Source organism: Rhea americana, unplaced genomic scaffold, assembly GCF_003343005.1.
Source record: "Rhea americana isolate MKP2758 unplaced genomic scaffold, rheAme1 scaffold_67, whole genome shotgun sequence".
Classification (NCBI taxonomy): domain Eukaryota; kingdom Metazoa; phylum Chordata; class Aves; order Rheiformes; family Rheidae; genus Rhea; species Rhea americana.
In genome coordinates this window covers 719,167-738,040 of record NW_028186834.1, presented here as the reverse complement: position 1 = coordinate 738,040, position 18,874 = coordinate 719,167, and the positions used below count along the sequence as shown (strand labels likewise).

At 38.3% G+C, this 18,874-nt stretch overlaps 1 protein-coding gene across 1 annotated transcript in view; it reads right to left on the bottom strand.

Annotated features, from left to right (window-relative positions):
* Window positions 1-18,874, bottom strand: part of LOC146586628 (von Willebrand factor D and EGF domain-containing protein-like) — a 170,874-nt gene that overhangs the window by 10,950 nt on the left and 141,050 nt on the right. Inside the window, 5 exon segments of the mRNA XM_085320959.1 lie at window positions 11,807-11,830; window positions 11,833-11,901; window positions 13,420-13,538; window positions 16,277-16,376; window positions 17,144-17,239. Coding sequence (XP_085177085.1) covers window positions 11,807-11,830; window positions 11,833-11,901; window positions 13,420-13,538; window positions 16,277-16,376; window positions 17,144-17,239 — 408 coding nt within the window.

The window sequence follows — 18,874 nt, the reverse complement described above, 5'->3', positions numbered from 1 at the left end:
AAACAAAAATGTTACAGCCTCTCAAAGGAAAACTAAATAAATTATTAGACACTAGGAGAACAAATTGAATTATCCTAATCCTCCCAGGCAAGGGCATGACTTTGAAAAGACTCAGATTTCTTTTTTTCCCCTCCCCTTGAAAAATGCGTAGCATCTTGACACAAAGACAGGAATGGTTTTCCGTCTACCATGGAGACTACCCTTAATTAAGTTGATAAAAGTATGATCATGTTTTTCCTTCGTTATGGTGTGAGAGGATATATCACTGAGGTTGGGGAGAATCTTGTACTATCAAAATGTCGTGGATGCAGTCAGTATCACTGAAGGTCACTCCCCTTGTTGTCAACATCAAGATCTCCAAGCTTCCCGTAGGAACTGAAGCATAGAATTTCATATGCAATCAAGTTACTCAATTCTGTGAAGGGTGTGAAGGCCACAGTTTGAAAACAAGAAAGGCACTTCCGTGATCTTAATGTTTGCCAAATACTGACAGGTTAGATAAGGTAAACCTATGCTGGAGGTGATAATGCAAGTTAAAGGGAAAGCATGATTGCATTTTAGGTGAGGAGTGATTTTGATGAAGGTAGCAAGCAGCTGCAAGAGTTAAGATAAAACATAGGTGTTGCACAGAACATCATACATCATTACATACAAGAATAGTGTGTATTAAAGGCATTGACAAGTTACTGACTTCTGTTATTTAGCAGCTATTTCTCTTTCATGGCTTTAATGCATTTTGACCTTATAATCACTTAAAACGTTCTTTGACCCTTTTTATAGCTTATCCACTTCAGGGTAACTTGACCCACTGCTGCTTACGATTCTTCTTATCAATCTCTACAGAACACTGTAGTTCAGTTGGTCAACCCTAACATCTTCCAGGTGGTCAGAGCTCCTGGTTTGTAAGGCAAGGGTTCAGTTTCCCCTTCCAAATAATTATTTCCAGAGACTGCTAATACTGTGAGAAAAGAAAGAGTTAAATGTAGTCTCTAAAGGAAGGGAGGGCCTCCTGATATAGGTAGCATCAACAGTGGACACCTACAATTCCAGTGGCTTTCTTTGCCCTTCTTGCAATTGATTTACAATAGCAGTTCCCTTAAAATGTAAACAGTGTTAAGCAAAATTTCCCTCCTGTGGAACATGAAAAGGAGCCAGGGCAAAGTTAAGCACAGGGCATTCTTTGCTGCAGCTGCTACAAGCAGTTGAGAGAAACCTGTTATTCTAACACTATTAGCCAGCAGTTATTTCTGATCAGTTTACAGTGAATAACAAAACCCAGACATTTCCCTCAGACTGTCACTGGTTTTGTGGATTAGCAGACAAAAACTTTTCTGGCTGAACTTAAGCCACTTTTTGATTCAAGTACCTCGTTACACCTTCTCTCAGTAGAAGCAGATAGTTCTTTTTCTTTTGGCTTGTAATTTTTTTGAAATACGACAGACTTCATCCAGACTTCATCATGACACTTTATAAAGTCAAAACAGAGGGAATATTAAATCAGGCTCCTGAAATTTTGGCAGAAAGACGCCCTTTGGAATGTTTTAGGAATACACTTTGCAGCAGCAGAACATCCTTGTCCTTTCCTGACAATGACAGCGCACAGCCTATTTCTTTCTGAATCAAAAATTACCTGTCATCATGTATCTTGAGCCATGCTGCTGATGAGGAGACAGTGCGTCACACTGCAGTGTTGATTAGAAGATGCAGTTTTCAAGACAACTTCTTCTTCTTCTTTTTTTTTTTTTTTTTTTTTNCTATAGAAGCTGAGAAAATTGACCTGCTTCTGGATGCATTCTGCCTTTGGATAGAAGAGAGAAAATAGCCTCAAGCAGTAACATCTGTGTGGGCCAGCTAAGGTAATGCATCAGGCTACAGGTTACTGACAAAAAGCACAGAAATGCAGCCAGAAAAAACACCTACTGGTGTATATACACTTCAATTTATCCTTTAAGTCTCCATCGCTGTGCTGTCATTTATATGTGATGCACAGGCAGCTACTTCTATTTCTGGCTGGTGTTGGGTTTGGAGTGACTTCTTTGTGGGTCTGGTGCACATTTCAACTTGATCTCTCTATTGCTCTTTTGAGGGGGAGAAAGCTTGATCAGTCGCAGTTTTGACTTTCGTATGTGCACATGTTGTTTTAATGTTGGCTTTCTCCTTTCTGCTTAGTGGTTATCTTGATCTGGTTTGACATCTCAAAAACAAAAAGCCATAGCTGGGGAGATATGACACAGTAAGGATACAGAGCATGGGACAGCTTTAAAAATAACATTGACTGGTCTCATCAAGAAAATACATTTGACAGAACTCAAGCTGAGAACAAAAATGAAACCAGTAGGTGGTCAAAACAGTGAGTTTCTGTGTTAGAACTGACACCTTTAGTCCTTTTCAGACATTTATAGACAATATACATCACCTATTGATAAAAACTAGAGAGAAGTTCTGTGGTAGGAATGAGACAATCTCAGGACTTAGCCTTAAAATGCAGGAATATTGCTGTTCTTTTTCACAGAACAAGAAATGGAGGGCCAGGCTGGCAGTTTCACAAAATACCATAGTTCAATTGATCAACTGGAAACAAGGTTCCACATCTCTCAGGATGCGCTGTGCATCTTAGCAGCACTGCTCAAATGAAACATTATCCTGACTGCAGTAAGGAAATGATTGGTTGGATGCTTCTGGACTCCAAATAAAGATTTGCTCTTGCTGCATGCTCTTTAATCCTTGGAACAAATGAATCACAAAACAGCTGTGTTTTGACCCGAAAGGGAGTCTCTAATACAGGGTACCGTTATTTGGATTTTACTACCCTGACACTAGCAGAAGCTAGTTCAGGTAAAAAATAACATTTCTGCCCTTCAGAGGGTATAACTGATGCTCAACAGATCATTAACGAGATAGATGTACCAATATATCTGCTGCTGTGAAGGCCCCAAATGCACATAGCTCTCAAAAACATTTTGAATTTGGGACACTAAAAATTTTTGGTCCTTTTTTTTTCAAGGACAGTAAGAACTAATTTTGAACATGCTAAGTTTCAGATGTGTATGTTGCTCTAGAGCTTGTTTTTCTCTGGAATTTCTCATCTGTGTTGATTAGGATTGTAAATAAAGGACTAACTTTCTCTCCCAGCTATATCAAAGTATCCTGGGGAYGTGTGAACCGTTGAATGTCAGTAATTATAATCACAGATTAAACTTTACAGAGAAGTAATCTGTCTTATATAATAAAATCATTTTCAAGAATTTTGTATAAGGTTCTTGTAAAATTTGATTCCTTATCCAGATCAATGATTCTGAGGTTTGCTTATCCCTATTTCTTGTTTCACATATGTCTGACAGAAATGCAGACCACTTCTTTGATTAACCTTTCTGAATAGCAAAAATAACCTGATAGAAACCTCTGAGGGATGCAGCACAGGAGAACAAATCACTACAAGACACAGAGGGAGCTGTAAATGTAATTGCGATGGGTGTGGTGACAGTTTGCATTTCTGATATATTCACCTTACCACACAGCTCCAGCAATATGAGTTGGTTTGCATCTCCTAGCACACATCAGATGAAAAAATGATCTGAAAAATTGTAGACCATACAGACAACGGTATGATTCCAGGCTTTGCCTGTATCTAGTTTTTGTTCTGATGTGTACTCAGAAATACATTTTAGAGTTATTGGAAATAATATATTAGAAATATGTTTGTGTTGTATGTTAAGCCCTGGATATATCAATTCTCTTTTACTAATACTTTTTTTTCCTAATATATGAAATACTGGAAATACGTATTAGAGTTATTAAAGCAAAAAATAATTTAAATTTTAGATCAGAAAAACAGRAATGATAATACTGATATGATAACAAAGCTACTGAGATGGTAGACTAAATTTTGTTAATATGTAGTGTATTGAAATCCTGTTTACACTGTCATGTCACTCTAACTAAATGATGTAATTTTGTATTAGTCAAATACGATCCTGCTCTGTCCATTTGTCTGTCCAAAAGATGCCTTGATAGTCTGTGGTAGCAAGATGCTTAACCCTTAGGACACAGWGGAAATGAGTGACAGATTGCCATTTTAATTCAGCTAGAAGATTTTCCACTCTCCTTTGACAGAAATATTTCTGCTTCTGTGTCTCTGAATCTTCATTTTGCCTGTTGTCACTTACCAGGTGAAACTCTTTCCAGAGGTTCAGTGGTATGATGTTTGGATATTTGTGAAGTATTTCAGCATCTTTCAGAATGAAAGCCACTGTGAACAAAGTAAGTATGTGCAGGTGCACGTATACACATAGYGTATTTTGGGAATATTCTGCTAGAAAGTTGGATTTTGAGATCATTAGCAAAACTTTTTTCTCTTTTACCCATTGGTGTTAGTCTGATTGCAGCACTATTAACTTGAAAGAGACTATAGCTGTACTTTATTCTCATCTTTGCAACTGTTAGTCTACAATTGATGTGGGAAATAGCAAAGTAGACACTCAGCTCAACTTATATTTCCATCTTGTTAAGGTCCGGGTTTAGTAACATTTTCTCTTTATTGAGGAATACTTTGTGTTTTATTAGGTCAGTGAACCATTGCAGTGTGTATGTAAATGGTGCTGTTGAGCAGCTTGCTTGTCATGCCTGAGTAAGAAGTGAAAGAAGATTCCCATACACATTGTTTTCCTCTGTTGATTGTTTTTGCAGCTTCTGTGCTTGCATTATGACCTGCCATTTAGGCGTGTTTTCATTGCTCTGAGTGGGCTACACTGTTGCCTGCGCTTGATGCAGTTTGGTTTGTTTTTATGTGTACAGAGAAAAAGGGAGGTTTGTGCAGTGTAACTGAAGAGAGCCACAGTGATACTAGAGGCAATTTCAAGCCAAGGAAAAGAACAGGAGCGAACCACTGTGGCACAGCTGATAACCCAGCTGAAGACGAGGAGCTCCTTGTTAGAGTGTACCCGCCTCAGCTGGGCTCTGTCTGTGATTTCAGAAGAGGGCTGCTGTCTGCGTTGGCATGGTACTCATCTGTTATTCCTGGTATATTATCGTCCTTAGAGAGCAAACTGTGGCTTATTTGGGAAAAAATGTCTGTGGCTTATTTGGGAAAAAATGTTGGGAAGGATCGTCTTACCAATGTCTTTCTGTGGATAAACAGAGAATGTTAATCTCCAGACCTTTCCATCTTTGGGCTTTAAGTGGCAAATCCCAGACCTTTCCATCTTTGGGCTTTAAGTGGCAAATCCCAGACCCCTTTTTTAGGAGCAGATATTTTCTAAATATTTTAATTGGAAATAGATACCAAAAATTATGGTTACTTAAATCAGTTAGTGGGAAAAAAAGCACTTATCCTGACACAGAAGTGCTATTCTARTTTAGGTATGCATTTAGCAGCAGCAGATCTGACACATGTATYTAGTGCATTTAAGATAGAAGTAAAAAAAATTGGTTGAAAATCTAGATTCCCTACTCCAGCAAAACTTAAAGTGCAGTCTGTGAATGCTTACATATGGAATGAATAAAAATCTAGTAAGGCCTTTTGGCTTCTTATTTAGGATATAGATACTCATCTTTTACCRAAACAGAAACAGATCCTTGTAATTTTTCTGAAAAATAAGTGTAGATGCAATTCTATGTGCTCAAAGACCTTATTAAAATAAATTTACCAGCTACGTACATATGAACAAAATGTAACTTTTAAATAGGATCAGCTAAGGGTTTTGTCACAAATYCCTACTAAGAGTGAGCAGAGAGCAACGCTGCTCCAAGAGAGCAGACCACAAACCACGTTGTACCTGAGTCATGTTCTTCCATTTGGCTCTCTCCTTTTCCCTAGAAAGCCAGAGTGTTGCCATTTTTCCCAGGCAAGATGCAAAGATTATTTTGTGTTCAGCTGAATGGGAAAGATAGTAGTAGCCCTGAAATTTTTTTTTCTACTTCTGTTCTGTATGTTGCACAAGTAACTACCTGTATCTTTCTGTCAGTAAAACTAACGCTTTCAGCAGTAAGTTAAAAGTCTCTCTGCTCTGAGCAGCTATTTACTTATTTCCAGACACCCAGTATCCCAGGTTATGGGAAATCTTGGACAAATAGTTGTTGCTTATGAGCCCATCCATGACATGTGAAAGTCTAAAAACAAAGTACTTTTCATTCACTTAGATTATATTCATGAGTTATTTCCTATTCAGTTTTGTAGGATGGTATGCTGGACCTCTTGTTAGCAAGCTGGCTGATTTTTAGATGGCTTGAATCAATCTGTCTACTCAGTGAAGATATTCCTGAGAATATATYGCCAGTTGTCAAAATGATAACTTGTTGGAGGTGTGATTTTTTGAGCAGGAGAACTTCCTGCTTGTGCAATTTACCTGACAGTAATCTACACAAACTTTATTTGGGAAGGCTGGATTACAGGAAATAGTGACTTTCACARTCTGACATTGCTTGGCAAAAAATTACCTTTGAAACCTGATGTTCACATTTCCAARTAAGTTTGTCTCCAGCTCTCATGCAATAARATCCTTCTCTTACTGAGAAGGAAGAGGTAAGAGAGGAAAGCAGAACTGGAAGAATGAAAGTTAAATTGTATGTTGTGTGACTATAAATCCTACCTGCAGGAATTATTGGAATGGAGAAATAGTTATCTGCTAACTTTGAGTTGCAATCTGCCACGTCCAGGTATCAGTRTAATGATTTATGTGATACAAAGTCTGCAAGATTGGGCCTGACAAYATAAAATACATGTGTGCAGAAACGTAGTCTGTGTTTTAACACAGTATGTAAAATCCAGATAGCTTGGCTGTGAGACAGGTGGCAAGAAGGTACGTAAGAGAAAGCAGAGGTCAGACTGCAGGTTTGCTTGGTATTCAGGAGAAGGGAGGAGGAGGATGTTCAGCGTTGTTCTCCAGTGACCTTAGCTTGCTGATGAGCTCCAGAGGGAGCTGTGTGTAGCCTTTTCGCTCAGAGATGAACTCATTAGAAGTAGATGGTAGTGAAGAAAGGATAAATGTGTGGTCCCATGCATCCCTCCAYTTCTCTCCCCTTCTCTTCACTCCAAAGCTTCATAAGAAAAGTAAACTCAGCTTTTATTAGCTTTTCTTTGTCAAAGAATTGTTTATAAAGGAGTCCTGCAAAAACACACTAGCGAAAGGAATCTGTCTGACCTATCTTCTTTGCCTTTGATTTTTGTAAAGATGTGATAGAAATCAATGTGAACACTATATGAAAGCCTCACGGAAAGTAGTAAAGTTCCAGAATTGTGCATTTTTACAGAAGAGAACTAAAAAACCCACAAATAGCTCTTCTTTATTATTAAARCAGAGTATGTTTGTTTGATGCGAAGTTGATCTGGAAATATATTTTATTTTGAGATACTGCCAGCATTTACCTCTTTACGCTCAACAAGACTGATTATATTGAAAACAATTCTTCAAGTGAGGATACAGGGTTATTGCACAATTGCTGATGCATAACCATACATTTCATTGTCACTTCTGACACCCTCTCATTCTGGATGTGGGTGACAGGTTTGCATAATCAGCACGCAGTTATTTGTCAGTAAACACACCAGGCAAATCCTTGTATCTCAGCTGGCAGCCAATAAGACTTGGTTGATTTACACGTTTTTGGAGACAATGTTTATTTACAAGAAGAACAAACATAAACTTTCAGGCTGAATGCCTTTCTCCCATCCACTAAAGAAACAAGAGAAAGCCTGAGTGGTGAAGGCATGGTGCCTCCTCCCTGACTTGCAAGTTTTTAGCTGTCAGGCAGGCATTAGAAATGCCAAATTGTGCAGGAGTGGAAGTGAAAATCCCGAGGCATATTGCTGTATATTTCAAAGAAACTAACAGCAACTTTGGGCTTAATTTAGAAATAACTTGTCTTTGATTGGCTGACATAGCTCTTAGTCCTTCATTTGAGACTATGAAGCTGCCAAAAGCAAACCGAAGCTTTTGTTTCTCAGTTCATGCTGGTGACATATTAGAAGGAAAGAGAAATTTTTAAAAACAGTGGAAACAGTGCCAAAATATCTGGGGACAGCTACTCAAAAAAATGATTGGACTTACTCTTATCTTTGCCTCTAGATGTTGTTGCTGCCTAAAATTGAGTAAAGCTTGTGTCATGACAAATACACAGTTTGTTTAGAATATTCTGTTAATTCAGTTATGAATTTTAAGGTGTCTCTATAGCCTATTTGTTAAGATGAAAGAAATATATCTGACCATTAATTACAGGATAAGCAGACACCCACAACTACTAGTATTCTTACTTCGTTGACTCATCAGAAAGGCAGTTGTCTGTCTCGTTTGACAGGCTGCTACAAACGCCTTGAGTTCCAAGATCCTTGAGTTCACACGTTAGGCAGAACCTTAAAGTGCGAGTTGCCTCTGAGCTGGACATCCTCGCGTTCCCAGCTTCCCTGACGTCAGGTCGCTCCATCAGAGGGGTCAGCCAATAGCTTGTAGTGACTCCATGAGCCTGCGAGCTGTAGTAGCCCAGGTGTAACCATGGCTACACAGGAAGCTTGGAAGTTGCATGGTGGGGAATTTCGCGCTTGCTCTAACTGCAAGTCCCAGCATATTAAAGCTGCAAGCTGAGAGTTTATTAATGCAGTTGGTACCACTATTGTAGATTTCGGAAGTAACTGTGTATAAACTGTCTGCTGTTGTGTACGAACAGTGGCCAAACTGAAAAGCATGCTGATTTCAGGCATCAGCTGCAGGCTCAGGAAGATATTTTGGTTTGGATCATTGTTTTTGAAAAGAGTATTTCTCAGGTTTTCTGATTCATAGGAAATTTCTAAAACAGCAAGTATTTTCCAAATCTGAAGTTGAAGAATATCAGGCTGCTCTATATGGAATATATGGGCAGGACTATTCTTCAGAGTTTTCTTTGGTAATCTTTGAGTTTACTCACTCAACCTTGATTGGTTTTGTTAGTAGATATTAAATCCTGCYTAAATTTCCAAGCTCAGAGGCTGGATGTAAGTCCATAGTGAARCTAACACACTGTCAGAGCTTGGGAGAAACTATTCTAGAAGTGTACAAGGACTTAAGGACACTGGAAGTTCATATTCAGAAAGTAAAGAGCAATTAAAATAATGATGAAACCACTCACTAGGAATTGTTTTTCTCAGAATTGAAACATCCCTTGTTCTGGCTAAGCCAGCTGCCCGTTGTTCAATATGGGGTAACCTGGCAGCCATCAGTGCTTTGGATACTACTGAGCYGTGATTTGGGCCACAGATTCACTTCTGAGTTCCTCTGAAATTGTGATAAATTGTCTCASTGATTTGCAAATGGGAGCTGTCGCATTATTATACAGTAATATTCAGTAAACTTTGTTTCTAGTTATAGTTCTACTATTGTTGCATATGTATTTCTTTTCTTTACTCTTTGTGCAAAGATAGGACTCCATGTAGTTACTGTAGGCAGTAATAAATCTTGAACAAAATTGTAATTCTTACCTAGGGTGCAGGTGTATTAAATAGAGTCCTTAAAGGCAAACAGGAAAGATTCTTAAATCGTGAAAAAACTCTCTCTACCAACTGGTAATCTGCTGTTCCTGTTCTGATTCTTCCTTCCCATATTCTCACTGTCACCATTTCTAGGAAGATTACTAGAAACACTACATTGATRGTTCTCCCAGGGTGATTTTCGAACACTCAGGCACACAGCCTGTAGGAGTCTGCTCATCCTTACAGAATCAGCAGCCAAGGCAGCCACATGATTATCAAAATCCCACTTGTCATGATAAGTCATCGCTATTTGATAGATGTATAAAAATATCTATATATTGCTAGCAGTATTGCAAATGAGACAGAATGAGCTATATGCCATGTTACCAGTTTCTGGAACTTGAAACGGATATTGTAGCACTTTTCTCATTTTTTTTTTTTAATGAGTTGGGAACTGAAGCTTCTTCATTCATTCAGTGTATTATTTTCCACTTTTTCATTTGTGCGTATGTGTAACTGAGTTAGGAATACACCCCTATATGTATACTTCTAGCCCTTAAATGTATGCCAAATATGCCACCTGATCCATCAAGGAGGTCACAGCCTCAACCATACCTAAAAGAGATATGCAGTGCCTTGGCATCCAAACTTTGAAACATACTGGATTGAGGGCAGCCTCCAAACGATGTAACCACTAGTTTATTCTGTTCTGTTGGCAGGGAAAGGTGTGTGAAGGACAGCTGGGATTCATTTCTGCTGTGTCCTTTTCTGCAGTCCTTTGTTCAAGACATGGGGAGCTGAGAAATCTGGATCCTGTGACATGTCAAGGTTAAGAGCTTTACCCTGTGGAGTCTGTCATAGGACATTGGTGATTGATAARACAGCTAGCTCTCATAGCAGCTGCTTGCTATGAAGCCTTATGAACAACCTTACTTGTTTCTACGTATCCTGATAAAAATTCCATATGCAGTGAATTCTGAACAAGAAACAAAATAACGTATTACCCAACCATTTTTATCTATTGATAGTCAGTGGCCAGTAAGGAGTAAGTAAACAGTACAATTTGCTTTTTATTTGTTCAGGCTTCTTTTCATTCATTGCAGATACCAGTTCTTTGTTAAAGCTTTTATAACATTAAGCTAAATAAAGTAGACTATGTATTGGTTGTTGAAATGGAATGGAGGCTCARATAAGACAAACAAAAATATTTTCATTCTATCAGGAAGCTTTGTTGCAGAAGATTACACCAAGATGCGAAACTTTCAGTAAGTTCGAAAGTTACTGAAAGGGGAAGGAAACACATAGTGCATTGGTAGCATTAGACCATTTAGGGGAATGCTTTYCCAGAACTGCGATCTTGACCAGCTCTTATTTTCTTTGAGCTGTGAGATACGCTAGTGTGTTTAAAGCTGGAAACAGTGCTTTTCTAATGTTCACTAACCTAAAAAACAAGTTGCCGAACATAAGATTTTTTTTTTTTCCTCCTTTCTTCCCTCCAGCTTGTTCCTGCCAGAATAGACTATTCAATTGTATCCTTTACAGGYAGGCAGGCAGAACTGTGCATCATGATTCTCTCAGCTGAAGGAGAGGAGAGCTGTAGTATGGGGATTGAGAGGGCTTTCATTGCTGGAAGGAATTTTTTACTGGCTTTTTTCTCTGTGTGTGAGAGACATAAAGTGCTCTGGAAATGTACAGATTCTTTCTGCCAAGAATGGTTGTTTTCACAGCTCCCCTTTTGCCAATTTCAAACTGGTTAAGAAATAATAATAAAAAAAAAGTTTTCACATACATATCATAAACTCCCTGGGTGACAAACATTGTTGAGCAACACAGTTCATAAAAGTGCCAAAATAGCCTGTTTCCCCATAAGAGTAGAGGAGTTAAATAGGAATACCAGTGCTCAGGCAAAGAGGGAGTTTTCAGTGAACAAGAACAAAGGCAAGGCTGAAGCGTTATTAGCCAACTGTATCAATTAAGGTAGAAGTATGATGTTTTGATATTTTTAAGGATCTCAGTCAGCTGCTCTGCCTTTGGCTTTAAGCTTTTCCCCCAAACTCTTCAATTCAAAATAATTAGATCATCTCCAAATACAGTATGTGTTACTCARTCTAAATTCATGAAGTATATAGAGAGGATTCCAGTAAAACGTTCTGTGCCCAACATTCACTTGACATAATGATATTCTAATTAACAGGTTGGTTTTATACYTAAAGTATACCTAGAGTAGTGCTATACGTGCTGTGATACAAATAGAGAAGATTAGAGCATTAATCCAAACTAAATATTCTACTTAACATGCACGGAAGGGGGGAAAAAACCTGTTTATGAGTCAGAGAATGCTGAGGAGTAAAGGGAAGTCCTGTAACTTACTTTTCTGGCACCTTCTGCCCGTTAACCCTCAGTGCAGGAGCACACATTGGTTCGAACACAGTGACCACCATTCTTACAAGGCGGAATGCAAACAGCTGATGAAAGGAAAGAAAATAGCTTGGTGCGCTGAAATCATACAAGGTATTAACATTGCTTAAATATAGGTACCTTGTTAGGTACCTCTGTTGGAGGACCAGTCCATGGAGGCTCTTTGTCTAGTCAGGGTAGAGAAGGTGTCCCTCCAGGGGATGGTTCGGGGCAGGTGCGTCGCAGGAGGCTCCCAGTTCTTTCCATTGTTTGCAAAAAAAATGTGGGGAACTAGTCCTAGCGTCTACGGGTCGTTGTTGGGTACCTGAAGTTAAACCATGGGACTATGCCACAGAATCTCTTTGGTGTTTATCACCGTAGACCTAATGCTGTCCTTGAAATGCAGAACAATGTTTGATATTTGCTAACCTTGTTTTGGTAATATTTCTTCCCTCTCAGTGAGGCAGAGTTGAAGGCTTTGCTTTTCTTCAGTATCCTTCAGCTCTCTCCCCATGTGACTTCCATATCCCACAGATAYGGAGATTTATTTTCAAGTTTTAGTTCAAAAAGAGCATTTGAGGATAAAAATACCAAATCCACCTAGATGCTGAAAGTCACCTTCCGTGTCAAATGTCAAGAGAAAGATACATGGTTACTGTGTCCATATTTTTACTGTCTCCTTCACTCCCAACATCACAAAAATGAAGAACTTCCAGCAAGCTCCAGTTACAATTAGGTTTTTGTGTGTGAATTATTCACTAGAAAAAAATACACATTAGGATTGAATTCCTCTAGGAATTCCAGAAAAAAAAAGAGGAAAATACCTTTAATATTGAAATAATTCTGTTTTACTAATAACAGTGTATTTATGTGCYGAGGTTCAATCGAGGATATAAAAGCCATCCCCGAAAAATGCAGAGTATTTATAAGCACTGATATAAGCACTGTGATATTTGAACCTTAAGCGATAGCTCCTCTCTTGTATCTGTTCTGTTTGGGCTAACAAATGGATTGACRTCTATAGTGCAAGTGAAGAGGCCGAAAAGCCCAAAGTACTCAGTTTAGAACCTTCCTATTTGGGACGTGGATTCAAAATTGGGTCCCTACTTTAACTTAGGCAGAGTGATACGGATTTGAACAGGGCTCTGAAGAAGTCCTGTGTATGTCTCCTATTCGCTGTGGGAGTGGATAGTCAAGTGGGTGATACTGTGAGGCCTGTCTGAAGATAAATTTTCCTTGGGCTCCGAGACACAGTACAGTACACTATAGAGTTACCAAAATGAACAAAGTAGAACCATGCTTTAAATTTTAATTGCATGGTTGCTAATTAGTCATTCCACTTCAGATATTTTAGATTGCTTAGTTATCAYTAATGCCATTATAAATAAGTGCTTACTCCTTTACAATACCTTTAAGAACAAGTTAAGGTTGATTTATGACAGACCCTAGCATCAAAGGAGCACACAGGGAGTTATGACAAGGAAAATCTCTGGATATACTGCATGCAGTGGCAGGCAATGATATAGGCTGCTGTTTATATTTTAAGCCTAGATTCTTTATCAACATGATAAATAGAACTTTCTTACCTCTCTGGCACTGTGGTCCATAAAAACCRTAAGGACACATGCACGTATTTGGCCGTACACAGATTCCTCCATTTAAGCACACAGGATTGCACACAGCGGTATGTAAATACAAGATAAATCTATTAATCTCTTACCATTTATTTTATTTATTTTTTTTAGAGTAGGCACACCTTTGCTGTTGTACCTGTCATTAGAATTGAGTTAAACCATATCTATGTATTTCTGGTAATATTTGGACAAATTTCACACTATCTTTACTGGTACAGTGCTCTGGCATTGTTGTCACAGTGGGAGCATTTCAGTGTGTTTTAGCATAGCTTTGGGGATGAAATAAAACAAAATTTAATAGTTTGTTTCTGATGTCTTCTTGTGATTTGCATAGTTCATCTGCTTTCACTGTAGTATCCTGACCAAGGCAGTAAAACGGAGTCGCATTACCTGTGGCTTGGTAGCCTGGAGATGAGATATTAAGCATTTGCTGCTTTGGAATTGAGCAGACGTAGTGGCATTTCAGTGAAGCTGAATAGGTATGCATAGGAAAAGCTCCATTTGTTCTGCCTCGTTTAAATGCCAGGCCCCACAACATACTGGCTCGTGCATCACCAGCAAAGCCACTGGCTGAGCTCTCTTGGCCTGTATATTTATCTGTTACTACTGTTGATGATGTAACAGGCATTTGGAATTAAAGGCTGTCTTGCATATTTCTGTGTGGCAGGCACCTAACTGAGTTGTGAAAAAAAAAAAMTGTCTGAATTGTGAAACCAAGTAATTTGGTGTGGAAAAATCAGGATTCTGATACAGTTTTCTTTACAATTTTAAAGCAGTCATTTTCCTTCTATTCCTTTTGTCTTTCAGTATCTGACAGAGTACCTCACTGAATAAATTAAGTAACTTGAAGCTTGAATAAATTAAGGGTCACTAAAATATTTCAGATGAACTAAAAGAGAAATAAAACGTCAATTTAGGAAGAAAAAATGTGAATTTGTAGTCTAGATGACATGATTTTTAGACTAAGTAGCAATCATTTAAAAAGTCAAAATTGACTTCTTTCATTGCTAGTAGTGACTTTGAATTGGTTACCTCGTTGTCATAGCTAGTTCACAGATGTTGACACTGTCAGTACATTTCCGTTGGTGAAGTCCCCTACAAATGTGTATTTTTGCTTCTATATATCAGTGCGTCCAGAAATTCCTGTGTTCTTGGGGTGCTTCACTTCAGGAAGGAAACCCCAATAGGCTTCAAAAAATACTCTGTGTAGTGTAACAGAACAGTGCCAGAGAGGTGAATCAGATAGCCTGTTGGCTAAGGTACTCTCAGACAAACAAATCTTTGTCGGGAAAAAGAGGAGGTAGTGGGAACCAGAATAGCTAGTTGCAATGAAAATCATTTGTGCTGTATCTTAGCTAGGTTAATCTGTGTTTCCTCGATAGTTCTGTCACATGAACACTTACAGGAAGAGGAATCTCAGAAGGGAGTTAGTGAAGTCTACCAAGAACAGTAATAAAGGCTAAAAGTGTCTTTAAATCATTTAATAGTTGCTATGGCATAAGCAAAATGCATCTGGAAGCTTGAGGTTTGGAATTACTAAGGTAGTCCTCATGCCCGATCCTTTCAATCCTTCAGTATTTTGCATGACTTGTCCCAGTGAGTTCTATAGTTGCTGTGCCTTTGGAGGAAAAGGCATGTAGCYCTCCTTTTAGCACCTAGGCCCCAAGAGAAAGAGCTGAGCCAAATCTGTTCAAAATAGACTTCAAAACTTTGAGTCCTGGCTTGAAACAGATAGTTAATTCTAATCCTCGCCTTGTCATTTTGTACTGACTGATGGAGGTGACTTTTACCTGAGTGCATGTGTTGCTGTGAATGCCTTTGCAGGTACTCTACAGGTATTAAATGTACCCAGGAGAAATAGTGTGAACTTTGGGAGGCAGCAAGATATTTAACTTTATATGATGAATGGTTAAGTTCTTCTTGTGAACCTGTTTTTTTTTTCTGTCTTCTATAGTCACAAGCCATCTTCTGGAATGGCAAAACTGAGTACAAAGACCCGGACCAAAAGCTTACATTTTAAGTTTTTTTTTTTTTTTTCCTTTGATTATACAATATTAATCAGAATGCTTTACATAGCTGCTAATATAGCAGCAGAAGTCACATTTGCTTGCTAGAACTCTCTTCCTGGCTTAAACAGCCTTCATTCTATTCCTATCTTCATAAACTCTGTTTCTAAGTTCAGATTTGAATGTATCCTGTTAAAAATAACCAAAACACAAACTATCCTTTCTCCCTTACAAACATACCTTGGGATAAATATGCAGGGTTAAAATGGAAAATGGAAGTTGAACAGATTATGAGCAGTGCAGACTTTTGCATTGCCTTCTTTTCCATCACTGAGGCACTGCAGGTGTGGGGCAGGATTTGTGCTTCGACCTCTCTGGACAAAGCCAACAAGGCTGTGGTAAGTGGCATCTCCACTGTGACTCTAAATCAACATTATCTCCAAAATCTCCAATGAGAACTATTYGTGTTTGCAGAAGCTACCAAAGAGCTAGTAAGCTAGTAGATTCTGAAATGTTTATTGGCTTTATTTTCATTCTTAGGCATGTTAATCAGAATAAACTTGAGAATCACATGAACTTAGAAAAGCTGGCAGAATGCTGCTTCTTGTGGCTTTCCAGTATGTGACCCTTAGGTAAACATCTAAACTTAAAATGCCTATATAAACCCAAAGCCTCTCAAYGTTTTGCCCTTTACTAAGTTCCCGATGTTGATTCTTAAAGCAGTTCCCACTACAAACAGAACTGTACCAATCACACGAATTTCAGGCAGCAAACTGAATGGCAGGCTGGTGGTTTCTCACCACATACCTGTTTCGCAGGAAGGGCTGCTCCATCCGTTTTTGCATTTGCACTCATCCGGTGACACACAGATCCCACCGTTGTGGCAGTGCCTGTTACAAACCACTAGAAAACAGGCAAAGGATCAAGTTAAGAATCTCTTACTTGTAACCACAGAAATCCTAAAGCTACTCTACTACAGCAAAGAAACYGGTGATGTTACTGGAAGATGTAAATTGAGATGAATCTGTCCCTTCCTTTTCTTTTAATTCATTCTTTTCATCAGAAGTCTTGGAGCTAAAATACTTTACTTTTTAAGTATTCCAGCTATTCTCATTCAGAGATAAAATTATATTCCTGTCAAGGGCAACCTGATACTTAAATCAGCAGAGAGTATTGGAAAAAAGAAACTGTGTATGTTTTGCCATTCAACTAATAYAGAAGGGTTTGAAAGCTGTTTTTTTTCCAGATGCTCTATGTATTTAATCTCTTGTTACTTGTATTGCACAATAACGTGACTTTTAATGGTTTTGGTTGTCTTTGTGCTCTCAAAATCAGTGTTACTGCATTCACTCRCACAACTTTGAATTTCATAAACGTTACTGTATATAATACAGAGTTTTTTGCTTGTTTGTTGTTACAGAAGCACTTTATGTAGAAAATGTTGATAAAGATGTGCATATTTTTACATAATACAGCTATACTGGTAAAAATATGCTCGGAAATAGTTGAGCTAGTATATTACTTCAATGCATTATACTTTGATTTCCTACTGTATTCAGGCATCATTTTGAGGGGAAATACAGAAAAATAAATAGTTTTTTTGTGTCTTATCATTTTCTGCAAATTCAGACATGTAATGGAAAGAAAAGTCTGAATGAATTCATACGTACTTGTTTCACATCGAGGACCAACAAATCCATAAGCGCAAGAACAAGTATTTTGAAATACACAGGTTCCTCCATGCTCACATGGTGGATCACACAGCACTACAAGAAGCATGAGCAAAATAAARCATGAGAAAAAGAATACAGTTCAAGCATTACATTCTTTGTGGTTATGAGCATTCTTACTACTGCTTTCCACATGCCATTTTATTAGTAGCCAAATTGCTTGCTGGATTGAGGAAAACAGTAAAGGATGTAAGTAGGTTAATAATATAGCACTAACTAATGAGTAGCCATATAATGTCTGCAAGGGAATTATTTTAACATAWTCACGTTGTTTAACTTCTGAGCATGTACACTTCTAAGTACATATTTTTGAAGTTCAAGGATGGACGAAGTACAAACATAGTTTGTAATACAAAATACTTTGCCCTTCCCTCTCTACAAATGTGCCTTGTGGATGTTCAGTAAGCCTTAAAAGGTGTCAGAAATTATTCGAAACGAGAAATGTAGTGTTTCCCCTGAATTCAAAAGAGTTGTGAGGAGTTCGTCAGCAAAATTGCAAACATTTAAGCAACAATTCAAGCTTTTAATGGGCAGTGTGAGGTCTACAGAGGAGGTGTAAGTTAGGTAACGATTTCTTGACACATACAATAATGATGTCATTGTTTGGAAGAAGATGAGCAGGGGCATTGGTGAACTTGGGAAGTACTGCAGCTTTAGAAACAATTTTTTTTGTGGGAGATACTGCTTTGTATTTAGACGTTGGTCATTAGGAGTCAGGCAATAAACTCGTCTCTTAAAGATCTGAATTTAGGGAGCTGTACAGTGTTTCACATTGCTTAGCTTATAATTAAGTTAGGGAGCTGTTTCCTTTGAGCAGTCTATGTACTTAATAGACAGACAGAATCTCTTCCAGAGATTGAGTCAGACCTGGGTCTGATTTGGGAATGGAAGAATAACATTTCTAACGACATGAATTGGGGGGGGGGGGAGTGAAGGGAAGGGACCTGGAAGGGTTAGCCTCTCGAACCTAAACATCTACAGCAGATACCTAAAGTTTTGCATCATGCATACCTCTATTTGTAACCCTCTAATAAGAAGTAGTTCTGCATGTGAAATGCTGGAGAATAGGAGAGAAGAAACTGCTGTAGGAAGGCCACTGAAACTTATAAAATACTATATGCAGGAGCAGAATAAGGCATGTGTGTTAGCTGGCTCCCACTTAAGCCTTTTGACATACACGTTATGGAATAAAGAATACCTATCTGTGTGTGGGGGAAGTGAAGACAGAGAAAAATACTGTACTTTGGCACACTTTACTGGCAGAATTGTGTCTTTTGTAATGGGTATGAAGCTAAGCAAGGTTATTCCAAGGAAAATGCATAACAAAGAAAGGAAACCAAAGAGATTCAAAACAAAATGTCATTTCAAGTGTTGCTGCAAGAGGAAAAAAAACCTAGTACAATTTATTCTTTAAACGGAAGTTTGAGAGTACAGTTTTGGACTGCATAATTGAAAAACTACACGAAGGACAAATATTTGTGGCAGCAGATAATTTCAGTGAAGTTCATCTGTTGAAGGCCTCCCCACTTCTTGTGATTTCACCAAGACCACATAAAGCTGTTGCACATGAAGTTTGCTATTTAAAAAATTACGAAAGCCACCACAGATTTTTTAATTGCAGTTAAAAAGACAAACACCAAGAAGGTGCCTTCTAATAAACCACTTTGACAA